The sequence below is a fragment of the Tyto alba genome, unplaced genomic scaffold (assembly GCF_018691265.1).
Source record: "Tyto alba isolate M040663 unplaced genomic scaffold, T.alba_DEE_v4.0 Super-Scaffold_11, whole genome shotgun sequence".
NCBI lineage: Eukaryota > Metazoa > Chordata > Aves > Strigiformes > Tytonidae > Tyto > Tyto alba.
Genome location: NW_024881273.1, coordinates 10,925,010 through 10,951,342, shown reverse-complemented (window position 1 = coordinate 10,951,342; position 26,333 = coordinate 10,925,010). Strand labels below are relative to the sequence as shown.

At 53.9% G+C, this 26,333-nt stretch overlaps 1 protein-coding gene across 1 annotated transcript in view; it reads left to right on the top strand.

The window, feature by feature from the left end:
• The first annotated feature begins 473 nt into the window (after nucleotides 1-473).
• The window catches only part of ARRDC1 (arrestin domain containing 1), a 39,385-nt gene continuing 13,525 nt past the window's right edge, over nucleotides 474-26,333 (top strand). The window contains exons 1-2 of the mRNA XM_033000023.2: nucleotides 474-695; nucleotides 18,243-18,353. Of these exons, the coding sequence (XP_032855914.2) occupies nucleotides 578-695; nucleotides 18,243-18,353 (229 nt within the window). The 5' untranslated portion in view covers nucleotides 474-577. The remainder of the gene's footprint in view (nucleotides 696-18,242; nucleotides 18,354-26,333) is intronic.

Genomic DNA, 26,333 nt, shown 5'->3' with positions numbered 1-26,333 from the left:
GCTGTGGCACCCAGATCCTTCCCTCACAGCCTTGCCCCATAACCAGCTCCTTCCCTCACAGCACAGGCTGGACCCACAAGCTGCCATTTACCTCACAGCTCAGCCCCACAACCTGCTCCTTCCCTCACAGCCTTGCCCCACACTGGCTCCTTCCCTCACAGCACAGGCTGGACCCACAAGCTGCCATTTACCTCACAGCTCAGCCCCACAACCTGCTCCTTCCCTCACAGCTCAGCCCCACAACCTGCTCCTTCCCTCACAGCCTGGCCCCACACAAGCTCCTTCCCTCACGGATCAACCCCACACTGGCTCCTTCCCTCACAGCACAGCCTGGACCCACAAGCTGCCATTTCCCCCACAGCCTTCCCCCCTAACCACCTCCTTCCCTCACAGCCCGGCCCCATCAGCTTCCCCTTCCCTCCGGGCCCGCCCCAGCCCCGCGGCGCGGCCGGGCCGGGGCGGGAGGAGGCGGGTCGGGGCGGAGCCGGCCCGCCGGGGCAGGGACGGCGCGGCGCGGCAGGTATCGCTGCCGGCGGAGCGGGCCGGGCCGGGCCGGGCCGGTGGGGACGGCGCGGCCATGGGGAAGGTGCAGCTGTTCGAGATCCGCTTGGGCGAGAGCCGCGTCGTCTACAGCCCCGGCGAGCCGCTGGCCGGCACCGTCACCGTGCGCCTCTCGGGCTCGCTGCAGTACCGAGGTGAGCCCGCGGCCTGCCCGCCGCCTCCCGGGCTGCGGGTGCCCCCCGCCCGCCTCCCCCGGGCCGGGCCGGCCGGGGCCCCGCCGCGGCGGCAGCCGGCCCGCAGCCCGCGGGGCCCGAGGGCGGTGCGGGGGTCCTGGGGGCCGTGGGGTGGGGTGGGGGGGGCGCGGGCTCCCCTCGCCCGTGGGGCTGATGCCGGGGCGGGAGGAGGAGCCGGGTCCGGGTGCTGGGATCCGGGCGCTTCGGGGCTGGCACCTCGCTTCTCCCCCGGCTGGGATGAGGCGGCCTGGGGACGGGAGCGGCGGGGCTGGTAGAGCAACCTGCTGAATTATTTCCTCCTCTGCTTCCTCTTACTTTTTCCTCCCATCCCATAAAAAAAAAGAAAACAAACCACCCCTCCCTCCCCCACCCCTCCCGAAAAAAAACAAAAAAAAACCCAAAAAACAAACAAACCCAAACCCAACACCAAAAAAACCAGCACGGGCTTCTTCCACAGGAGCCTCCGAGCTGGTGGGCGCCCAGGGCGGTGGTGCTGCCAGGTGGCCGGAGGAGCCCGGCCCCTGCGTCCAGCCTCCTCCAGAGCCCTGTGGCTTCCCAGGGCTGCCGGCATCCTGGAGGTGCTGGTCCCTGAACACTGGGCCCTTGCGCTCCTGGGTCTGACAGAGTGCCGAAACGCGTATTTTTTTTATGGCAGGGTGATGGCAGGAGGCCGGGAGGAGACAGGCGACGCGATGTCCCGGCTGGCGGCTGCCCCTGGTGCAGCAGGGGGGGTGTCCGCCCCTTTGCGAGTACAGTCCGCGGGGAGCAACCGTTTCATAACGTCTCGAATTAACTTGAATGTTTTGAATTGTGGAAGTCCCAGTCTGGGAGACGTCCAGGCTGAGTACATGGCCCTGTGCGTGCTGGGGACAGTGCCTGCCTGCGGGGCAGGAGCTGCGGGCGGGCAGGCAGGCCGCAGGGCTCCCCGCTGTGTTCGGGGTGCAGGAGGTCTGGGGTGCGTGGTGGCTGTTACTCCAAGCGAGACCCTGTTGGTGGCTCATGTAGTCCCTCAGGGTGGAGGGTTGGGGATGGACTGGGGGGAGGCGAGTTGCTGGGTTCAGATCTTTCAAACTGGGAACTTGTTCCCCCATCCTAGAGAAGTCATTTGCATTTACAAGTTAGTTTTGTGCTCAGTGCTATGAAGAAGCAAACTGATTTGCCATTTTCCCTGAGGTTGTCTTGCTTGCTTCTCCTATGTGCATGCTTCTTCCTTTATAACAAGTTATTGGGGGGGAAAAAAAGAGCAAAAATGTAAAATGCAAAGTCTCTTGAATAGAGACATCATTCAAGATGATGGTACCTATGCTTGCCTATGTCTTGCTTTTGTGAGCACCCCTCCCAGCTGTCTGTAATACCTTTTTGGAAGCTTCCTGAGGAAGAAAGTATCTAGGACATGTGCAGTCTTGTAGTCTGTTTAACTCCTGTTGGAGCAAAACAGTTGTTCATCCAGCATTTATTTCCTTGGAGGGTACTCCCCGACGTACTTCTTCCAGCAAAGACGTTCCTAATGAAGTATGGCTGATTTCCATCCTCGGCCAATCCCGCTGACTTCCACCCTTGTTCCTCTGGTGCCTCTTGGGCAAGAGGAGGGTGTTTGGCCTTGAAGGGCTTGGTTCTGCTGGCCCCTTGTGCTGCCAGCTGGCCATGGTTACACCTTGCTGTTGCCTCTACAACTCCTGTCTTGGACAGGAACTGCCAGGTTCTCCTCTCTAGCAGTTCTCCTTTGCTTCCCGCTGTATTGCAGCTGGTTGTTGTGGGGAAGGAGGAAGGTGTCTCTTTGTTCTAAACCTTCTTTCTGCTTCCTTATGGTTTGACTCTGAGAAACTTCATGGTCTGGCATAAGAATTGGTCCTGAAGCCAGGAGCGATTTTGGTGTTGCATCTGGTGTTTGATGCTAGTGCAGGTATTTTGATAAGAAGCTGGTGGAGTTGAGCAGGGCTCTAGGAAAATGGTGGCCGAAGCATTGAGCCAGAATCTGAGTGGGCTGTTTGTGTCTGTTCCTTCTGCTTCTGTGCAGAGGTGACCTGAGTGGCCCTTTTGACCTGAGGTCCCTGCACGTTGGCTTCATCAGCTAGGACAAAAACTTTTCATAACTAGTGTCTGAACCTGCCCAAGTAAGTCATGCTGGGATGTGACCTCAACATCTGTAGAGCACAAGGTGACTCTTTGCTGTGTGTCCTCCCTGCTGCTCTGGATCTTACGGTCTCTGGCATTTAAACCCTCCACATTGGGGCCAGGGATCTTTCACATGGGTACCCTCTCCTTCCTTCTGTCTGAAGAAAATATCTCACCCTTAGAGGAAGAGGCTCATGTAGCTTCTGAAACATTCTTGGTGTGACAGCAGGCAATTACCTGCTGGAAATAGGTCTTAAAGGGACTGGTCGGCCCTGTTGAGCTCCATGGGCTCAGCAGCAGAGGGATCAGACAACCTCTGACATGCTGTGGCTTTCTGTTGGGGTGTAGGGAGAGGTGGGTGGCATCAACTTGTCTTACAGAGTATATACATCTGTGACCGCCTGTGACTTTTCAGACCAATAAAGCTCCCAGGAGAAGACACCAAGTCCTCACCTGTTGCAGGTCTGGCCCACAGCACTGAGGCTTGGTGCTTTCCATTTCCTGAGCTGGGCCAGTCTGGTGCAGTGGCTCCTCTGTGTTGTGGTTTTTGAGATTGCAAATGCAAACAAGCCTGTAGATGACTACTTCGCATGGTAACTCATTTCATGGCTCTTGAAAATTGCACCTTCTGAAAGGTGGACAATACAAACAAACAAAGCTCATTCTGCCTTGCTAAATGCAATAGAAATCTTGGGTCATAGGAAAGCATAACAGGAGACACACCTTTTGGGATCATAAATGCTCCCACCTACGCTGGCTTCCATGCCAGCCCTGCTGACTAGCAATAAAGGCTGCTCAGTAGCACATCATCTTCAGCTGACCTTGTGGCAGCATCACAAATGACAACAGACCTTTGGTGACCCACACAGACCTTCAGGGGAGGCAGACTTCTCCCTGTGGCTCTGCCAGGCTGAAGGTCCTTCCTTGAAAACTTCTGAGCCTCAGGAGAGAGCGCTGATGGGAATGCAGAATTCCTAATCATTGTGCCTGGTTTGCTGGGTAAATTATCAAACATGGGTGTACAAAGAATAATTAATCTTAACAGGAAGCTGGCGCTGGGACAGCTGGAGATAGAGTTAATTTGGGGGGAGGGAGAAGGGAAATAAGTTCATTCAGAGCAGGGCAGGCAGCCGCAGTTGCTGGCAGGAACGTGCTGGAACAAAGGCTTGAGCTGCTTGGGGATGCTGGAACACTTTCCTCTCAACTCTGGGGCTTCCAAGGGCCATGCAGATTATTTCAGTCCTGCTGCCTGCCATTCAGCGAGACTTCTCGCAGGCAGAAGTGTAATGTTAAAATAACAGCCCTCTGTCCTGGGTCACTAAGAGTAAAAAAAAATGCAAGTGATTTCCAGAGCAGATTTCAGCACTTTGCTGCACTCTGTTATTTAGCCGTCCAGGTTTATGCAGTGATGACTTGACTTTAAAATCACTCCCTTGAACTACAAAGCTCCAGACACAAGTACCTACGTCTCTTCATGCTGTAGAAGTACCCACATACATAATTCCCATTTCTACATAGCAGAGAGCCTGTGAATCATCATCTCCTCCTCTAATCTTAAGTGTAGTAAATATTCTCACTTCTCATATGGAGAACCAAGAAGGCTGGTGTTGAAGAAGGGCATAGAAAAGCAGGTCACTCGAATCCTGTCGTGTCCAAACTAAAAGATGACTTCTGTTTTCCTAGGAAGGGCAGTAGGAAGAAGTTTGGGTTTGGCTAACATGTAAGTTGGTTTTGACGTGCATGTAACCTGTGCCCCTCCTGAGGGGAAGAGGTGACACTGAAAGACTCTGTTGGCCGTGATCCTCTCTGCCACTTGACCCCCAATACAGAGGAAAACATTCCTGCAGAATGGTTGTGGCTTGGGCTGCCTGGGAAAGTGATGGTAAAAGGATGAATTTAGTCCCTGGTTAGTAGTCTGAAGCCTGCTCTATCCTGAGTCAGAAGTTTGTCTTCTGTAAAGGTGGATTTGAAATTTCCGTGCTTGGCAGCATAGGTCACCTATACATCATCGGGGCAGGAGAGACCAGACCCTATGGCTGGTCTCTGCTTTGGGTGCAGTGTGTCAGGGAGCGCAGTGCCTGCCCTGCAGAGCTGAGCAAGGGCCTGGTGGGTTTGGAAGGCAGGAGCGGATCCAAAGCTGTCGCTATCTCCGGCGGCACCGGCAGTGCCCGGTGAGGTCTTCGAGCTGTTTGGCATCTCCTAGCAGCAGTGGGTGCCAGGACGGGGCGAGGCTGGCTCTGATGCACGGGAATGCTCATATATCGTTCTGCAGCACTGCTTCGGCAGGCTGGATGGCTCCTGCTATAAGGGAAGTGGATTAACTTTCTTTTCTCATTGTTTGGAGTGAGACAGCAAGGAGCTGTGTGGCCAAGTCTGTCCCAGGCTGTGGAACAAAAGAGGGATTTTTGCTCTCTTAGCTGGCTTGCTGCTAGAGCTCCAGCTCCTCTGGAGTCAATAACTAATCACAAGATTGTTTTGTGTCTCTTGTTGCTGCAGTGTATGCCTCTGCTGCTCCCCCTGCCCGCACACCACTTGTGCTCATCTGAAAAACTCTGCTTGCTGCTTTCCTTGGCGAGGAGACATGCTGCGGCCTCCCGTCTCTTGTTTAACAAAATGGGAGAACAAGTGGAGCAGAGTTCTGTCTGTTTGATTTGCTTCCAAGTGTGACAAACGGGGTGTGAGTGCTTATTCCTTCCCTAGAGCAGTGCAGAGCTGGCTGAGATGTAGCTTGTCTTTCAGGGCTGGAGTCAGGTAGGCAGCAGGGAGGCTCCCTGACTGGGAGGAAGAAGTCTGTGGTTTTCCACCCCTCACCTCCGGAGGCAGCTTCCCATCCCTAGCACGGGTGGGTGAGGAGGAGCAGCTGGGGAGGGTGATGGCTCAGTCCAGGCCCTCTGCCAAGGGAAGTGTGGGTGCATGCTCATAGCATGCTGTGGAATACCTGTTGCTGAAAGTCATCCTTGGGAAGGCAGAAGCATGTCTGTAGAAGACACACAGCTATCACTTGATTTGGTGAAGTCTTGCTAGAGGCTCTCATGGCCAGGAAGATTAGGATGGACATACAGACCATTCCCTGCTGTCTGGAGAAGCAGATGCTTGGGCCCTTCAAAGAAGGGCAGTGGGGTGGTTGGACTGTGCTGCGAGGTTGCTGCAGACCTGACCTGACCTGTGCAAAAGCAGAGAGAAGGGTGCTCTGCCAGGCATTGGGGCAAGTCTCTCCTCCTCCTGCTCAGGGCAGCTGCTCCTGAAACAGCCTGGCAAGCATGCCAAGGGCTGGGTTTTGGTTTGGTGCCTCTTGAGGGCTGATTGCTGAGATTCCCAATGTACAGCCTTTAGGCTACTGTTGTGACCTCTGAAGTCTGGCAACAGGGATTGCTGTGAAAAGTTAATTACCTCTTTGTGCTGCTCTTAAAATCTGTCGCTCTTCAAATATTTCATGTAGAAGTGCAAACTGCTTAGGAGAGGAGAAAATGAGCAAAGGACCAGACTGCTGCCAGTCAGCGGATTTTTCCCCTGTGCACAGTTGTGTTTGCCTGTGTTCCTAGTCCCTGGGTTGGGTCCAGGATCTGAAACAGGAGGTGAAATGGCTTCAGACCACAAAGATGTGAAGGCTTCTGTCTCTTCGTGATGGCTTTTAAACAGCCACTCCACATCCCCCAACTCTCAATGATGGCTAATTAAAACTAGCTGATGGGGTGCCAGTATCAAGTGTGAACTGGGTGTTTTGCTGTGAATAAGTTTGTGGGTAGAATCTCTTCACCAGAAAGTGGGTAGCTGTGGCTGAATATTGCTTTGTCCAGCATCAGGTTCTGTGTTCAGAGGGGTGGTCAGTGCCATGTGGTTGAGTTGAATGGTTTGAGCAAATTCCTGCAGGTGTATCGGGACCCTGAGATGCTGGATGATGGTGGTGGAGAGGATATGAGAGTGTCCTGAGGTAAGGATAGATGCTGCTTTTGACCTCCCTCAACAAGATGAGGGTGGCAAGTTAGTGCCAGACTGGAATTATTTGAGAACCTAGTTTAAAAACACCCTGAACTTTGAGCACCTTACTCTTGATTAAAGACAGGAGCTTACTGGATATCTGTAGCAAAAAAAACTGTTTCCAAGAAGCATGAATCATTTCTGGAGCACTAATGATTATAACTACCAATCCTTTGTTCTTGCTGACGGAACCATGTTCTCAGTCGTTCTGGCTCCAGCAACTCAGGCCAGAGGTAACAATGCTGCAGCAGCTTTGCTGTCCATCCCTCCCGAACACACCCACCTGAATCCTGAATGCTTCCTGCAATAAGACTGGAACGAAACTGGCTTGGAAGGCAACATCTCCAGGAAGGAACGCTCAATGTGTGGGTGTGAGTTTGTGCTTTCTTGAGGGGGAGCGTCAACACTGGACTGAATGTCAGGTCCAGGGCTGGACCAAGCTCTTGGTCCCGACTGCTCTGTTTTCTGTCTGCTTGGACCTCTGCAGGTGTCCAGCCTAACCATGAGCACTGTCTTACCAACTTGTAGCACTCCTAGCATAGCAGGGATTTGTTATCTAGTGCTCTGGTAATAACAAGAACATAAGTTGTCTTTCCAAACTGATGATCTTGCTATAAATAGAGAACTCAGCTGCGTGCATTGAATGGCATCAAAGAAAATTACAGGAGCAGCTCTTATGCAGAATGAAGTGGATTCTGGCTGTTTTCTCTGAAGATGCTGGGGCAAGGGGATTTCTTGACAACCGAGACGTGCGAAAGCAATGCTTGAGAGCTCAGTGTGGCATGCGAAATCTTGAGCTGGGAGCAGGTGAGGCGAGGCGGCTGGGATCTCCCGTGGCACCGTCCCATGCTGCGCCTTCCTGCCTCCCCACCGGAGAACCTGCCTGCGCTGGGGCCTGGGCAGAATGAGGAGTCATTAAATGCAGGGTTGCTTTACTGCTTACAAATCAGGCTCTTCAGAAAAAGGCACTTGAAACCTCCCCTGCTAGGAGGAGGTGAGCTGGCTCTGGGCTCGTGCTTGGGAGCTGCAGCAGCACTAAATCATTGGGAGGTGTCTCAGCACATTCTAGCTGCTGACTCGTGAGTTCAGCGCCTGGAGCGGAGGGGCAGAGCGGATGGGCCTTAGTACAGTTACACGCTGGTTTTTGTCCCCTGTGCTCTTGTCTCCTCTCCTTGTATGTGGGCTCTAATCCCTCACACCAAAACTTGTTTCCAGGATGGCTGAGCAGTCCCAAACTTGCTGCTTTGGTCCTTTTCAGTGCCTTGGAGGCAGAGGCTGACTCAGGATGCCTGGTTATGGCAATATGGTCAGGGCTGAATCCTTTCAGCCCCAGGTGCACGTGGTGGAGGGTGTCCAGCCTGTAACAGGCCTTTTCCTGGCCGATGGTACTGAGCTGACTTAGAGTGCTCCTTTCTGATGATGGGGAGCGGCTGCTGGGGAGTTCATGCCCAGGAGCATCCCTTGAGCCCCAGGAGGGGATGGAGGAGCATCACCTCCTCTCCTGAGCATCTGCATTGCACTTGCAGGGCTGGCCATTGCTGAGAAGACCAGGAGAGCTGTGTCTGGTTCTGTTGTGGGTGGCTGTTAGAATCTGCCAAAATGAGCTTCAGCCAACAGGACTTGTTCTAGCCTTAAGTTCTAGATAAGTGTGTCTGAGAGTCACAAAAGAAAATGAGTGTGATTCAGTCCCGCATCAGAGTCTGGCCCACTGGAGCCCTTGTGCTCTGGCATTACAGTAAGCTTGTTAAGCGTGAATTTCCAGAACTCTTTGAAGCCTTTATTTAGAAAGAGCCTGAAAAGGGAGTAGGCTCTGGTGAATCAACCTCTTTGTGGTAAGCAGAGAAACCTGATCAGTCGGCTGTTTATCTGCCTGCAGTGGCTTTTGCACCCAGTGCAGAGGGGTGATGCTCTGGCAGCAGGGACAGAGGGGCTGTCTGGAGGGGCAGAACTGGTTGAACCTGCTCTGGGGGTGTGGGAAGAACAGAACAGAGCTGGCGGTGGTCGCAAACAGAGGTGTGTTCCCAGGACATCAGAGAGCTCGGCTTCCCTGGCCGCTCCTTGTGTTGTGTGAATTGCTGGCTTGTTCTGCCAGAGAGGTGGGAGAAGGTGCCTGGCTTTGCACTTGCTGGGAAAGAACAATCAAGTTTGTTAATGAGCTTAAAGGGGCAGTTGAGACCTGACTGGTCTCAAAGCACCCAGCGAAGGGCTCCCGGGACCTGCAGCACTGTGTGGTAGACTGTGGTGGGGTTTCTTGCCCTGTTCTTCCTTTTTTAGACAGCCAAGTCAAGGGTACTGCAATACCTTAACTGCTTTGGCCTAAAGTAGTGCTAAGTGCTGGGTGGAAACCTATTCACTTTGGGCAAGCTATAAAAAAAGGTTCCTTTCTTCTGTTTCAGTGCTGCTGAGCTGGAGGAAGGGTGGCTGTGGTCCCTGGCTGGCTTGAAGTGTGGAGTGCTGGCAAGTCCTGGCGTCCATCAGCATTCCTGTGAGCCGGGGCGAGTTGCTGGCTCTGCTCCACTTTTCTGGCTGTATGTTGGGCATCTGGGACTTGCATTCCCTTCCCACAGGTCTGTTCTAGGGGCCAAACACTGAAGATTAAGATGCTCTGACTGCTTATGTGTGTCCAGCCCTTTGCTTTGTTTGAAGAGCATAGCTTTTCCTAAATTCAGGTTGCTCAGGGCTCACAAAAGCAAGTTTAAGTTGCCTGGGTCCCCTGAAAAGGATGACAGTAAATTAGGATCTGTCTTGTTTGGGGGATTGTGAGTAACACGCTCCTAGACCTCACCAAGGTACTAAATACGAGATGTTTCTCTACCAAGCTGGCAACATGTGCTGCTCGGAGGTGCTGGCAGGCAGCCTGCAGCCCCGCAGAGCTGGGTGTCACTGTTCTGGGCAGTGGGGCAAGGCTGAGATGAGGAGCTGGGCTGCGTGGGGGCCATACCGAGCTCTGTGCAGAAAGCGGGACGAGGAGGAGGGAGCGCAGGCAGGGACGGAGGTCATGGTATTTGCTGAGATCTGCTGGGTAACAAGCTCATAGGTAACGTGCTCTGGGTAACATGCTCTTAGCCAGCGTGTGGATCTTGGTGCAAGCCCTGCCTGGAGCTCAGTCCCATCCTAATAAAAGCACAGAGGGCTCTGCCGTGGATGGGGTGAACAGAAGCGAGTCTCAAGCTATAGCTCTAGAAGGAGGGCAGGCATGCTAGTCTCCAAACAGGTCAGAGTTTCCCTCTCTGAATTTCTGTCTAGAGGAAAGGAAAGGAGTTTCTTTCCTTTTCCAGAAAGAAAATACATTTCTTGAGACTGAAAGTTGGCTTCACACACAAGAGTGGTTGAAGATCCACATGAAAAACTGCCGCTACCTCCTCCAGCCTTCCGCTCCTCTGCAACCTTTCTGCATTTCCCCTCTGATACTCAGAAGGATGGATATTAGGAGAGGAGGCTGTGAATGCTGGCAGTGTGGCTGAGGTGGGTGGCTGGCATGGAGATATTTGTAGCGAGCTGAGAGATCTGCCCCTCTCTGCCAAATACTTGGGTTCCCGCAGTACTGCTGTTTGATCTGGCTGTTCCCAGCACGCAGGGGCGTCTGCATCTGCCATCCTGGCTTGGGAGGAAGAGGCCAGTCCCTCAGCACGCTGTGGTGGTGCACGGTTGCTCTCCTTGCACAAGAACCCGAGGGCTGGCATCGTCAACCCCTGCCCTGCGTGTGGCAGCAGGCGCTGTGTGGGGCAGTTCTGCTGGGCCACGCCACCCATTTAGGATGGGGCAAGAATTTAGGCTCCCAAAAATGGTCCAAGGTACAACTTTTCTCCTTCCCTGCTTCCTCCGTTGCCTCCGTCAAGGGATATTGCCTGGCCTGGGCTGGTCCTGCAGGAAGCCGGTGGGTGTGTTGGTTGGCAGCCTGGCTCCGGTGCCTCCGGTGGGGAGTCTGGGGTAGGTGACGTGGTGCTGGTGGTGATAGTTGTGTGGCTGTATGCCCCTGCCAGCCCCTGTGCTCCATGCTGCCCGGCTGTTACGGTGCAACCACTTCTGCCCTTGGGGGCTCTGAAGGCAGAGTAACCCCATTCCTCCCCACAGCTCTTCCTAGGCTGTTTGGGTGACACAGCACTGGGACCTACATCAATCTGAAGTTTAAAAAAAACCAACCCCAAACGTCCTTTTTTTTACATGAGGCCGTTTTGGAGAAAGGGGACGCTGGGGGAGTCCCTTCTGGGGCATGTTTGGTGAGCAGTGAGGTGGTTGTGGCAGCAGTAGTGCGGCGGGGATCAGGATGAAGGGCTGGATGGGGTGCAGCCCCTCAGTTGGGCTCCGCACGTGGATGCTGCGGCATTTCGTGCCTGTTGCTAAGGAGCTGCAGTTGCCTTTGGCAGCAGGACTGGCAGATCCAAGGCACAGACTCTGTGGCATGTGGTCATTCCCCTCCCGCAGCCCGTGTAGCCTTGTTCGCTGGTGAGTTTTCCACCCACAGCCCCACATGTGCAAAGACAGGCTTGTTAAATGTGCTCAACGGGGATTTCATTCCAGATGTTTGAGATGACCCCCTTCCTCCGAGGGCAGCCAGCGTGCTGATAAAACACTGTGATGCTATAAATAAACCTGACAGCTCTACAAGGGAGAAGAGCCTTTGGTTTGAACAGGAGTTCGTTCAAACAGGAGCCCAAGAGTTTTCTTTCTTCTCTTGGGATGTACGTTGACCCCTGCTTTTGGGGAGGAGCTGGAAAAAGTAGATTGCCTTGTTGCTCTCAACCTGATGAAAGGAAGTGCTTGCAGAGGGGAGAGGATCAACCTGCCTGGGAAAGGACTGGGAGAGGGTTTGCTACTCTGCTTTTCTACAGGCACACACACCTGCCCGGTCTCCCCTTGGAGACTTCTGCATTTGCTACAGTGAGGATGTCCTCTATGTGTCAATACTACCTGCACAGACGTGCCCCTTCTTGAACTGGGCTAGCCTTTGGCTAAAATAATTTGTGCGTATCCAGAATAATGGCTGTGGGTCACTTTGCCCCTGTAGCAGAGTTGTCGCTGCCCTGTTGTTGCTACAAATGGCATTTTTACAAGCTGCGTTGGGGAGCTCGTCCAGCCTTCCTGCAGCACGGGGCTGCATTGGGTGGGTCTGGGCTTCCTGCAGGTTGCGTGGGAGACCCCACTGGGCCCCTCTGCCTTAGCCTGATAGCAGGCAAATACAGCCCTGCTGCTACAGCCAGAGAAAACAGGCACTTCTGGCCCTTAGGATGGGTTTTGCTGAGCTTGGGTTTGCAGGGCTGGCTCTGCTGACCTGGAAATCGGCTCACTGAAAGGTCAGGGCCAGGAAGGGAGGGACTGTCCCTTTCACTGCTGTAAGTGATCTGGCTGGTCCAGCCTCTTTCTGGGTGTGGAGGGCAAGCACCAACCTGGGGAAGGAATGGCTGAGCAGCAGATCTTGCTTGTGGTGGCTAAATGATGCTAAAGCTTGCACCACTGCAGGGGAGGCTGCAGGGTGGCCCTGAGCCCCATCTGGGCACGTGTGTGGCAGGAGCACAGGGACAGAGATGGGTCAAAGTGTGGCAACAGTTCAGCATTTCACTGGGAGCCTGTCCACAGCCTCTGAGCAAAGAGCTGTATGGGGTGTGACGTGTGCTGGGCTGGCAGGCTGTGGGAGGTGGGATGTCCCCCTGGGTCACAGGGAGCAGCAGCCGAGTCTTCCATGTGCTGGAGGCTGCTGCTGGTGTGGGAGATGCTGCTCAACATGTGTCAGCTCCAGACAAGTCACCTCCCAGGGTCCAGCTAAAGGTTTGTGTTTGAATTGAGATGGAAAGCATGAACTACTCTTCTAGACAACTCCTCTCCTTCCACATTAGGGGCCAAATCCCCTCCCTGTGCTTGTGCTGGGCTCTTGGGAAGGAAGAAGATAAAACCTCCCCAGGCAATCCTTAATCTCATACGAAACCCGCTACGGCCTCCAGCATTCCATGTAAGCTCTGCTCTTGCCTCACTGACTTGTGAAACGTCCAAGACTATTTGTGTCTCAAGAACTGACAGGATGGTCCCAGAAGGATGGGGACAGCTGAGAATTAATTAGGAGCTGTTGGTTTAATTAGTATTGTCTCAGTATATTCATGCGTGAGGGCTGGGTGCTGAGGGAGTAGCATAACTTGTAAACTTCCAGCCTTCCTGCTTAGAGAACGAGCCCTTTGTGTCTGAGGTTTTACTGGTGTGTTTCTGTGTAAAGGCCATCAGTATGAAGACCTCATCCTGCCCCTCTTCAGGGGTCTCAGCTTCCCTCAGTGTCTACTTTTCATGGAGCTTTTCTAGGAATTACCCAGTCTCTCAAACTAGTTGAGAGTAACTTGCTCTGTCTGTGGGTCTTGGTGTCTCTCAGGCTTTTCATTTTCCCAGCCCAATCTGATCCTGCTTTGCTGGCAGCGCAGGTAACCCCAAACCCATCATTTTCATCCAGATCCAGGGCAAGGGCTTTACAGGGTCAGAAGATCTCAGGGCATACGAAAAATTGTGATCTTTGTTGAACCCCGAGGTTTCACTCCAAGGTGGAGCTGTCATGCTGTGTGTTGAGGTGGTCTCCTGCTGTCACTGTGACAGCCCATCCAGGTCCCCACTGCCATCAGCTGGGGAGTGGTCAGGGCTCAGGGCAATCCATCACCCCCTTCTCCAGAGGCCATTTCTGGCCCATGGGCATGCAGGGCTGACAGGTGAAAAGCTGCTTGTTCCCAGCTCATAGGATGCTCTGGGTCCCTGCAGCTCTGGGCATACAGATAGCAGCTTGAGGGAATCTAATTAAAATGTGGTGATAGCTGCCTGCTGCAGCTCTGATGGAGGGGGATGAGGAAAGGGGGTACTGGCTTCCCGTGACTAGTTCCAATGAAATGAAGACTTCTCTGATGCAGACTCGGTTGTCTCTCACAGTGCTTCCCTGGCCCCCCCCCCCCCTTCCCTGTTGTCTGGATCCAAACATGCACAAGTTCACTGTGTGTGCCCTCTGCTTTCCTCTTGCCCGAGATGTAATGCCAGCTCCCCCGAGGAGGGCATCTCACTGAGTGACCAGAAAAAGTAATTTGAAGTCTACGGCTGCTCTTCTTAAATCACCTTAGAAGAAGGCAGACGTGCCCAGCTCCTGGCATCTCTATTTTTACTTTATTCAGATATGGGTATGACTGAGTTGTCTCCTTTTATTTCCAGCATTTGGCGTGTGCTGTCGCGCATTGCTAGAGATGTGTCTGGCTGGATGTGAAGCTGCCTGCTTCCCTGAATCCCTGGCAGACTGCAGGGGTGAAGGGCTCTTGTCTTCTGCATGGTTTCCTAATTCATTTCTTCTCTCCTTGGTGCTCTTTGCCTCTCCCTTCCACTTCCCTTACAGTTTATGGACTTTCTTTTTTCTGTGTTTATTCAAAGCAGCCTGGGTAAACAGGGAGCAGGAGTGTGGTAACTGGGGGTACTGGTAGCACTGGATTCCAGAGGCATTTTTAATAGGTTTCTGGTAAATGGAACTGTCTTATTCTATGTAGAAACTTTTCTTAGTTGCTCTATCTGCAGCTTGGCCCGAGATTTCCTTGGAAAGGCTCAGACTGCATTTTGCTTCCTGACAGTCAGGCTGACAAGCTCTGCACCTCAGGTGGCTCCAGTTGCAGCAGCTCTGGTGGTGCTGGTTTGCCAGACCTGTCTTGCCAGCGCCGTTTTTAGCTTACAGCTGCCCCCAGCACCACGTGCCTGAGTTGTGCCTGTCAGCTGTCCCCGTCCCTCCTCCTGCTTGTGGGCAAGATCCTGTACACTGTAGCTAGGAATGTCCCCAGTATCTTCCTCAGACCATGGGATGCTCGTGGAGAGGCTGATTTCATGGTTAGCTGCTCCAAAACCTGGTTAGGAATAAGATAAATGGTTTGACATGTTGAAGCGGGTGCCTCTGAAACCTCCTAGATAACCTGGGGGGAACGAGAAGCATGGAGCTGCCAGGCTTTCCTTCTGGGGCTTGCTCTGTGGCAGTGGGGATGAAATGGGGGGGCTCTCTGGCTGCCCTGGACCTGCTTCCCCCAGCATCGCCCACCCTGTGTGGGCCTGGGGATCTGCTGACTCCTCCAGGAGCCTGGGGGATGAGCTGGGATACAGGATACCTGTATCCAGCCACAGATCCACTCTCAGCCATGGGACAATGCATATGCTCTGAGCCGTCCTCTGCCCCATTGCTTCCCCAATGAGGCAGGGGGGGAGCTTGTGTTTCTGGAGTAGGTTGGAGAAGATGCTCCATAACAAAGCCTCTACTGCCTGAACTGCTCCGAGGCTTGTCCTACACCAAGTGACTCCGTGTGTATGGTGGCAGCTTTGGAGAGTTTCTCCATCGTTGTGAAATTGCCTTCAAGCTTTTCAGCTTGAAATGTTGCTTTCTGCCCCTTCGGTTGCCCTCATGCACCTGGAGTGGCAGCCCCAGGGTGTGTGATGGTCAGGAATGTGGCTGGAGAGGGCTGCCCTTGGTCAGGATGCAGGACTGGAACACCTAAGAGCCCTGGAGCTCTCCCCTGAGGAACTGTCCCTCCTCTGTAGGCACAGGCTGGCTGCAACCACACCAGTTTGGGATGTCAGTGGTTAACTGAGAAGCTTTGGAGCTGATGGGTCCTGTGCTTGAGATGGAGAGCTTGTTAGCTTGCTGCAGTGAGACTTTTAGACGCTGTCTGACTTTAGCCCTAACGGTGGGTTATGGGGGGGGGTCCATCATCGCAGCAGGGACCACCAGCCAAGGGTTGGCTCCGAGTGGCAGGCTGCAAACCCACTGCCTTTGGTTGCTGAGTCTCTGTCTTCCGTGGGAAGGGAGATAGGCCATAATGTGCATGTGTTTGAACATGCCCACCCACCTGCCTCCCAGGAACAGGAGTACCTCAGCACCGCAATGCAGCAAGCAGGCTTGAATTAAAGACCGTCATCCTCTTATCTGAGCATTGCAACAGATGGTGGTGATCTATAAACTTCTGTGGTGAAGGAAGGCTGAGGGGGAGCCGCTTCAGGGGCTGTTGCTCCTGAAGGATGTGAATGTCCTCCAGTTCTTTGTTGGGCTTTTCTCACTCATCTCTTATGTGAAAATGTGGGAGTGGAACAGTTGAGTCTGGGTTTGATTTGACTTGAGCCATCAGAGTTATCTGGACTAACTCAGCATGGGACAAGCTTGTTGTGAGCCCAGAGATGTGGTGGTATGTCCGAGGTGGGAGCATGAGAGCTGTTACCAATGTGTGAGTGTGCAGGATGCCACACTGCTAAAACAGCCCTGCTCCCTCTGATGCTGAAATCCTTATGTGGTTTTGACTGCCAGCTGGCAAAAGAGAGGATCGGATGTCACCCGGGGGTGTGCAGGGGGGTTCAGTGTGATGGTTTGCTTTGGGAGGGGACCTGTGTCTGCTCAGACCAGGAGTGCTGTGTACCATGGTGTAGGCAGCTCCTGTTGTGGGCCACACTCTCCTGTTGTTCCCCTGCCTTGGAAGTGCTGATGTACATCACAGACATAAACAAGAGAGCTGATGTGTCGGCCTTGCTGCTGTGTTGATGTTTGGTTAATGAAAGTTGGCCTCTGGAGCTGCTTATCCGTTGCCCTTCAGTATAAAACAGCACTTTGACTGCAACAGGCTCTGGTGTTCAAAGTCATGATCAGGCTGTAAAGGTATCATAGGAGATCTCATGGAGGGAGGCTGTTCTTTGTTGTGGGATTAGAGATGTTGATCTCCGAGAAGCCCATTCCACTTGAATGCCTGTCGCAAAGCACTGGTAAGGAGACTGCAGTAAGAACTATACATTCCCCCTGCAGAGAGGATTTGGGTTTCGTTCCACTCTGTCTTGAGTCAGCGTGGAGGAAAAGGTCTTGCTGGCCTGGCAGGTGCTCTGGAGAGCTGTTTGAGGTGGTTGCAAGCAGCATCACTTGCAGCCCTTGGTGTTTGGGTGGGTGGGTGGAGATGGTGGGATCAGCATGGTTGAGAAGGCTTGTGGAGTGGGGAGGGGGAGGGCTCTTAAGCCAATGCAAGTTGGTCACCTGCCTCCCAGGGAGATGCGGCTTGAATACAGAGGGGAGTAGATGGGTGAAATGGGAAGAGTCAGTCTGGCAGCTCCTGCCACCTTCCTGACAGCAGAACTATTGACCTGGCAAATCTGGTGAGAGCATTCTGTGGGATCCATTAAAGCTGTTGCAAAACCTGGTGAGAATCAAGATGGGAGGTGTTCAGGCTGGGACAACTCTGAAGGCCCAGTTTGGGCCATTATAGATCTGCCTGCATCCTCCCTGCATGGGGGTAGCACCACAGATCATCTCCTGCTGTGCAACAAGGCCAGTCTGTCACGTTTGCCTGTCTCTGTGGTCCAGTGTCGACATCAGAGCTTGATTTCAACCTGCTATGAATTGGTCAAGACTAACTGAAAATGTCTTGTGGGTGGCTCTTCTGAAAGCCATGCTGCAGGGTGAGCTCTGGGGTAACTTTCCCAAGGCCAGGCACAAACCAAGCTCAAATTACTCTCCCTGGTTTGGGAGGGGCAGATATCATCTCGGATGCTTCCAGACCTTGCTGTGTGGCTTTTCGGTGAGCCCCATGTCTCTAACAGGAGGAGAAAGCCACTCACTTGAAGTGGTGTCTGGCTGCTGAGAAGCAACATCCTTATCAGTGTGATCAGGGGTCCTGATCCAGGACAAGCGTTAATGGGCAAAGGGCTTCAGCTGCAATCCTTTGAATTAGAGACTGACCCGGGGCCTCGGGAGCAGCTCCCAGGGGCTGGGGATGTCCTGTGAGAGTGGGTGAGCTGTGAACTCAAGCAGCAGCCAAGCTCATTCAGGCTGCGCTGGGGGGCTCAGCTCTCTGCTGCTGCTGCAGACAGGGCTGTGCACCTTGTTCAGCTGGCTAATGGGCTTGTGCCAATCATTTCTCTCCTCCCAGGGATGGTGGGACGCTCCGCGGGATGCCCAGCTCCTTGCGGGGTGAGAGGCAGCAGAGCCCTCTGCCACTCATCCCTCTCTGGACAGAACACCCGAGGGTATAGGAGAGCATCGCTGCCATATAGGAGGTCTCTGCTGTCAGCCTGGGTGCCAAGGTTGATGCACATATTGGGAGGGGATATTGCTTCATTTGGAAGAAAACTAGAGAGAGGTTTACCTCTTGGGGAGCTGAAATCACTGCCGTTAAGGGCTTTCACAGTGTAAGGAGGGCAGCTCGAGGACTTCAAAGGTGAGAACATCTGGGAAAAGCACTGGGGTAGCAGGGAGTGTGCAATAACGCTGAGAGTAAGGGCAAAAGATACTTCTGAAATGAAAGTGTGATCTGATTCCTTTGCTTCATTTTTCCACCTTGTGTGTGTTCTCATGAGGCACTGCTCCTCCACAAGCCCACATACAGTACGTGAAGTGAGTCTGAGCATGAGGTTTTGCTTTCTCTCAGTGCTTACATGTGAGCTTTCTCTCAACAGCCATCAAGGTGAGCTGCATTGGAACCTGTGGGGTGTCTAACAAGATCAATGACACAGCATGGACCGTGGAGGAGCAATACTTTAACAGCACACTGTCTCTGGCAGACAAAGGTAAGGCCCACAAAGATGTGGTGGAGATCTATGATTCTGAGATGGTCTACAGAAATGTATCACCAGGACTTCAGCATTTTCTCGATGTGAAATACCCCTTCACAGGCTGCCTCGGCCTGTGCACAGAGGATGGGAGCCAGTATTAGAGACTGCAAAAGCTTAGAAGGAGCTGTGCAGAGAGGCATCCTGAATAGCTGCAGAACTTGGCAGCCACCCTGCAAACACTGCTTGCATCCTCTGGCCCTGGTCTGCCTGAAATGGAGCTGCCAGCAGTGAATCTCCACCATTTCAAGGCCCTGTGGGTTCACTCTGCTTCCTATGCGTGCTGTCTATGGTGGTCACAAAACACTGGTCAAAGCTGGTCAGCAGAAGCCAGTTGCAGGCCAGGAGTAGTTTGCACTGAAACAGATGTGGAGGTGTCACTTGTCCTCCAAGAGAAACACTGATAGCATGGCAGGAACAGCCTAGGACAGTTACCACCACACCCTGGCAAGCCAAGATGCCCAGAGATAGTGACAGGTTGTATTATCCCATGGGGTAAAGTGACACCAGCAGCCTCTGGGGAATCTGGGCTCGAATGAATGCTGTCTTTCTGCTGTTAAATAGGTCAGCTTTACCACAAATAATTCATGCTGTGCCCTGGCTCCTGTTGAAATCAAGACGTGCCAGTATTCACCTGCTGAAGGCAGTGGCTGTAGCTGTAATGTGGCAAAAGCCCAGGGTAGCAGGAGCTCAGCCCTCCGATGCTGTTTTATCTAATAACAGGAAATGGGTAAAACTGAAGTGGCAGTTTCTGCTAGCTCAGCATTTTTTTCAACCAGAGCTTTTAGCATCAAGGGGAGACTGACCTCATCCACGCAGCAACTGGCAAGAGCGCTGCTTGCTCTCAGGTCCTGGGGAAGGGAGACAGCTGGCTGGCTCACCTCTTGGCTTGGATCATAGCCCGGGGGCTGCAGTTGGAGGTAAACTGCCTGGGAGGGCAATGAGAAACATTCCTCCCTGATTCTGGATGTGATGCCGAGCACAGCGAGCACAGCCAGAGAGCCCACGTGTGAATGTTGGGGTAGCAAAATCCCAGAGGCTTTATAATGCTGCAGGCCACTGAGCCTAGATGGGTTGGGAACTGGAGTCCGTGAATGATTGTGGACTTCTGGGGAGGTTTAAACCTGCAACTGCACTAAAAAATGCACCTTCTAACTTTTGTTTCTAATATTTAATGATTTAAGGGAGAGCTGTGCTACTGTGGTCAGTTCTGTCCTGGTGAAGCTGAGCAGTGGCAAAAGCCAACCAGGAGATAGGAGTGGGAAGAGGTGGGTGTGCTGTTCATTGGTTTTGCAGCCCCTGGGAGACTGATAGCTGCTTTGACAGTCGGTTTGTGTGGGACTGCCCTTGGGAGCCATCCCCTTGACAGCTAGGACCAGTGCTGACTGGGAAGGATGGAAGGAAAATGCACTGGTGGCTACACGCTTTCTGACGTGTCCCCCTTGAAGGCCTGAATTCCAAAGACAGCCAAAATTCAGTTTTCCAGCTCTTAAACTGTTTGTGGAAAGCCCTAGTCTTTTGGTTTTTAATTTTCTGGGACCCAGACTCTCCTACCTTGCTCAGTGCAGTGCTGCTATCTGTCAGCTGCTGGTATTGCAGACTCTGCCAGTCCAAGACTTGAGCTGGTGCTGGGGGTTGGGGCGGCCGGGCTGGGCTGCTGGCAGGATGGATGCCCAGCTGCCTGCCTGGGGCGTGATCGAGACAAAATGGGCCAGCTGAAGTCTTCCAGGGCTACCTTAGCTCCAGGCAAGTGAGGGAGGAAATAGTAGTGTGTGACTTATCAGAGGTGTCATGAATTGAAGGGAAAAATCTGTCCTGTAGGACTGGAGTCCTGCGCTCAAAAGCTGAGGTGTGTTGTAGTGCCATTACTGTCCTGTCTTGCAAAGCCACTGTGCTATTACAGGAAAAAAACTGGTCCCAGCTACCAGCAATCAAATCTGGAGCAATGTGCCAGATACTTACCGTCACTGAGCTGTGCTCTTTCTGCTTTTTGTGTCAAAGTGGACATAACTGCTGGGAGCTCTCAGCCTCTGGCTCCCAGCTGCAGGGAAGCAGATACGGAGAGGGCGGGCAGTCCCTGTGCGTGGGATTGCAGCCAAGGGCAGCGCTCATGGGGCATTTGCTCTTTGTGTGACTGGTACAAGCTCAGGAGTTATGATCCTGGCTTTGCCATGTTTGTCCCGTGCCCTGAGGACACAGGGGAGTGAGCGATGGGATGTGGTGGGAGAGGGCAGGACCCGAGTCCTCTACCAGAGACAGCTTTGAAACTGTCCCTTGCAATTGCTGCGCTGACCTCTGCGGATATGGAAACAAAAGCCCTGGGGGCTGGCACTGCTCCAGCCTGCGGCACGGGAAGCGAGATAACTGTCTGCTGTCGCAGCCCTCGCCATGACATTGATGCATGTCCGGGCCAGCCGAGCAGCGGGGAAGCTGGGCTGCTTCTCTGTGACTGCCTCTGCGTGTGCCTGTCTGTCTGTCTGTCTGCCTCCTTCGATGGTGCCGCTGGCAGCATAGCATCCTGGCACAGCACAGCCCCGCAGCGAGGCAGCGGCTGGGGTTTGTGAAGGAGTCGTGCAATGGCCTCATGGACACGAGCAGCAGGGCAGGGCCTTGGTGCTGACTCAGCCACGGCATTTTTAGGCTCCCCAGGAATAGCTCTCAGCTGCCCCGGCCTTTCCTGAACAAAGCCTGAAGGAGCTTCAGACAGACGGACTGTCCCTTGGTGCCTGCTCTGCTCAAAGCAGAGCTGTCCCTTTTGCCGCAACTCTGGCCAAGGCTGTTGGGCAGGGACAGGCTGCTGTGGTGTCTGGCAGCAAAGCGGTTTGGGGTGCAGCTGCCCCTGGGGAGGCACAGCCAGTGCTCGTGGGTGCTCCCTAGGGTGCCTCCCTGCAGGCCTGACACCTGGCTGGGAGGGGAAACTGAGGCAGTCTTGAGCTCTTGAGGCACGGGGTGTTGAGCTAGGCCATGCTCTCTGATGGGTGATGGCAGGAGCCCCGGCTGCGGGTGAGTTAAGGGAGTCGGAAGCGTTTCTGAGCATGGGGCCAGCCTGGCCGCTGGCCCGCACCACCGGCGCCCGACTCCTTCCCTGGCCAGTGTCAGACAGCCACAGGAGAAAAGCAGCGAGCACCACGAGCAAAGGTTACTGCAGCTGCAGGCAAATACTGTCGTGGCGTATGGGATGGTCCTACCATGTGCATAAAAACATGCAGAAACCCCCTGGGGTGAATACGGGCTTGTTCTTCAGGTGAGGGCTGGCTGTGCCCACCTTCCTTCTCATGTCCTGAAAAGCAAACAGCAGGAGGGAGGGCAGGGACCGTGGGAGGACCTGTGGTTCAGGTTGGGGTGGGGGGGTTGTGTAGGGGGTGCCTTTCTGCAGAGTTACAAGAGCATCTTATCCACAAAGGGGGATGTCACCTCCTAGCAGCACAAATGGAAAATGAGTGAAGGAAGGGGGGGAATTTGCTTCTGCCTCAGAGGACTCTTCAGTTCTGGTGTTCCCCCAATGCTGTTACGTCTTCCTTTTGAACCTGTGCATCAAGAAAAAAAAAAAAAACAAACCAAAACAAAGCAAATGGGAGCAGTGTGTCCCTGGTGTACTGGGGGGGCAGCAGCCAGGCTGCACCCTGGGGCAGGGCTGGGGAGAGGGTGATGCCAGGCTCCCCGCTGGCGCCATCCCCAACGCTCTTGCAGAGGGTCGTCCAGCCCGATAGCATCGGCTCAGGTTGAGGGAGGGTCCCTGGTGGCCCCAGGGCCACGCAGCCAACGTGTCACCATCTTGCCTGTCCCCGGCTCACGCTCCAGCGGGGCCGCGGCGGTGCTGGCATCTGGGGGGGGGACGCTGCAGGGAGGCAGGCTCAGCCTGAAAAACAACCCGCCTCGCACCCTCCCTTCCCACATCCTGAGCAGTAACTTTAAAAAGCAGCGAGCTGTGCTCTTTGAGGACACGAGGGGGGAAGGGGAGAGGAGGGTTGCAAAGTTATCGAGGTTTGGATTGCTCTTTAAGTATCGAAGTGCGACTCTGCACTTCTCCACCCACACACCTTTGCACTGAAATACATGAGGGGGTAGCTCGTCCTCTGTAGCATAGCTGTTGCTTGTATTACGTGCTGTTTGTTGGTTTTAAGAGTGTATGTTGTATGAGAAAGGAGGCAGGTCCTAAAATAACCCAGATGCCTGCTTTGCAATTTAAGGCACTGGCCTCATCCTTAATTTACCTTCTCACCAGCCCCCCCCGCCCCATCGAAGCAGCAGCTAGGGTGTGAAGGGCTCAGCCTTCCCACTGGAGCATCTGCAGGTTGGTGACTGGTGTTTTTGCCGTAGGGGACCCTGCTTGTGTCTGTGCTGGCACGGTCCTCGTCCCTGCTCGAGCAGGGCAGCATCCCTGCTCCGGGAAGCTGGAGCAAGCTGGAGGCAGCGGGCACCCGTGAGCTGCTGGGAGTTTGTGCAGGGTTGGTGCTGTAGCCTTGGCAATACCACACAGGCCAGTGGTTTAACGGACTCGGGCTCTTTACAGAAAAGCTGCTGGGAAGTGCTGAGTGTACCAGCTGGTGGGGAGCCTCTCGCTGCTCTGTTTGCTGGAGGACACAGTGCAGAGCCCAGGAGGTTGCTCAGCCCACGGGTGGCTCTTGGGGAAGGCTTGTTATTTGCTTCTGGAGGGGAGGCCAAGGGAGGATTTGTTTTTCCCACTTGGCCTGAGTTTGACTTGGACTTTGCTCCCTGGTGCCAGTTTTTCTTGAGTCCCCTTTTTTGCAAAGAAATACCATAGGAGTGGGGGGAGCCTTGGAAGTGTGTGGTGTGTTTCTGTAGGTGCCAGCACAGCAGATCAAGTACACCAGTTGCAGTGAGTACAAAATAGCACCGCTTGTACCCGCCGCTCTCGGACAGAGGGACACTTTTCTTGATCCAATATAATGGAGTAATTCAACTCCCCTGCTCCTCTCCCCCTCCCCTGCTGCAGCTCTGGCCTTACTCAGCTGGAGAGGAGCAGGTCCATGGTGTGCCTGTACCCACATGGAGCTGTTTTCTTTGGACACCGTGTATCTCTGACTCCACACGCAGCTCTTGCCCTGTGGATGGGTTGTGCATGCAAAGGTAGACTTCTGGTTTTTTCATTCGCTTCAAATCCTGCTTGTACCTGAGTTGGAGCAGTACAGGGAGCTGGCTGTAATTTCCAGCTGACCTTACTTTTGAGAGCTTGTTAGTTAGCTAGAAAGTGCTGCAGGGCTGTTCCACGTGCTTCCTTTGCTAGCAGATTTATTGTACAAAGAGTTAAAAAGGGGCAGCTGTGCATCACCTCTTCCCTGGGGCAGTTCTCTGCTGGCCTGGCACAACACCTTCATGGCCAACAGTTGGCACAGGGTAATGATCCTGTCTTCCAGGATTTAAAAAGGTCAGTGACCTGACTAAGCAGGCATTGAGACTTGCATCTCATCTCTTGCTCTGTGCTGAGGAATTGCTGTGGGAGCAGGAGGTAGCAAAGCAGCGGGTGATGCTCCTGAACAGCCCCTGGCCAAGGGAGAGCAGGAGGGTGCCCCGGGCAGTGGTGAGCTGTTACAGATGTGCTGGTGCAGCTCCTGGCTGCACTGTGCTGCGGGCTTCAGGGGCAGTAACTGCAGGTTCAGCCCACGAAAACCACGTGGAAGGAGCTGCCGTTGCCTTGGGTCACAGCAGCTTCCTCAGCACTTCCCACTTTCTTGCCTCAATAGATCACTATTAATCCTCTGAGTTTTTTTGCAGCATTGCCATACTGCCAGATCCTGCTAATTCGTTGAAAATGCTGCTGAAAACTGCTGACAGATTTATGAGTGGTTGAGCCCTAGCCTCAGTGCTGGGTTTTCTGGTGTGTTTTCTTCCTCTCTCTGTACCTCCTCTGTTAGAAAAAGGTTTATCTCAGCAGCATTAACTGTGTGGGAGTGCTGGAGATTGTTCCTACTTTGTGCTTGTGTACATGCAAATCCAGTGTGAGTTGCTGCTTTGAACGGGAGCTTAGAGCCTGTTGGGAGCTGTGTTCCCTCGCTGCCGTGCGGCCCCTGGGCTCGCCTGAAGTGCTGCTCGGTGGCAGGAGGGCTCTCTTGTTTGAGCAAAACTAAGCTGACCTATACACCAAGTCTTTCCCCCGCAGGTTTGGCCGTGCTTGCTGGCAGGTCACTCTTCTGGCTGTTCGGCTGGTTCCTCTGAGGCACCTGTCTCTGCTGCAGGGATGGCACGAGCAAATGCGTGCATTTACCCTCATTTGTTGCAGTTTGTGATCCCGTGTATTAGCTTAATCCACCAGAGACTGAGCTGGAGTCTTCACGCTAAAGCTGCAATGGCCCAGCGTCACCTGAAGTGCAAAATGAATGCTTCCCATCTGATGTCTCTGATAGTCTCCTGCGAGCTAGAAGAGCTCTGACCTTCTTGGTTACATTTAATATTCAATTTTCTGGGCTGCAGAGGTGGATCGGGAGAGGCAGGAGGGCAGGGGTGAGGAGGGTGCTGGCTGTCAGGACTGCAGTGAGAGTGACAGTTCTTGCCGTAGCTGGGGAATCGGTGTCCTGTAGCACAGCGCAGAGGCAGGGCTGCCTGTTTCTCCATCTGAAAGTGGAAAACACAAACCTGCTGCTTTCCTGCTTTCTGCCTGGAGAGAGTACATGAGTTGTGCATCAGTAGCACTGGTATCAGTCTAACTCAACACCTTTGGAGGATCTTGCCTTCTTTAGGGTACAAGGAGGGCCGATTTTAGGCAGCAGGAAGACTTTATTGCTACAAGCAGTGGCAGGGGGATCAGCAGACACCAGGTACCTTTCTGTACTATGTGATTTGGCCAGGACAGTTAATGCATCACTCACTAAGTAGCCAGAGAGAAATTGCCATATGGCCTGGCCTGCTGTTCCCCTACTAGAACCAAAAAATACACGTACTCCAAAGGCACAGTTTGTTCCTGCTCTGCCATCCGTGTGTGCAGCGGGAGGGAGCAGAGCCACTGCCGTCTGCTTGGCAGGTACCGGCTGGGAGAGCTGGAGGTTGGGGCAGGAGCCTTGTTTCAGCCATGCCCCAGCTCCCATGCCTGGGGTGCAGAGACACCTTCCAGGATCCCAGTTGTGGCTACTGAGCAAATAACATCCTCCTCATGGGGGGATGGAGGGAGCAATACACATAATATTTGCCATTTTTTGCCCTCGTCAAGCCGTGGATGCAGCCTGGTGAGGCAGAGTTGTTGTACCGTGCACTGCAGTTGCCTGCTGTGCGCTCAGACATCTGGGCTGTCTCTCCCAGTGCACCAGAGTGTGAGATTTCACACGGGTGAGTAATGAGGCTCAGCTGAGTCTGTTGTGTTTGTGCATTGCTGACCAAGGCATCTCCCAACCTTCTTCTGGCTTTTCTGCAACACCTTCCCACGCTGGCACCAACCTGGAGATCCTGGCTTTGTCGTGGTGGCGGTCAGCCTTGCAGAGACACGGCTGGGGCTTCCAGCTCCCCAGGGATGGTGACGCTGGGGCTGGAGGAGCCAGGTTGGAAAGAGGTGTTTGGCAGATGTCCCTGTGGTGGCACTGGTTTGAACATGGAGCTCAGGCAGACCTGGCCCCACTTGTACTGTAAGACTGGCCCGTTTGTATGGGCCACTAACCCAGAAAGCTGCAGAACAGCTCAGGGAAGCCCAGGCCAGCGGCAGCTCAGTGCCCTTGTTTGTGTGCGGTTGGTTCTTCCTCAAGCCCAGCCCTGCCCTGCTCACATGCCAGGGCAGAGGCTGCCAGGGGACCTTTCCCAGCCCTGGGCTGGCTGCTGGCAAGGCAGGGTGTGGGCAGGCAGCTTCCCCTCACTCTTGGAGGGGTGATGGCTTCGAGGGCTGGTGACTTCCTCTGGCTGCTGGCTCGGCCTGGGCGGGAGCCTGGCAGCACCAGCCAGGGAAGCTGCTGTGCTCAGGAAAGAGTCCAAACCCTTCCAGCACCTGAGCTGTGA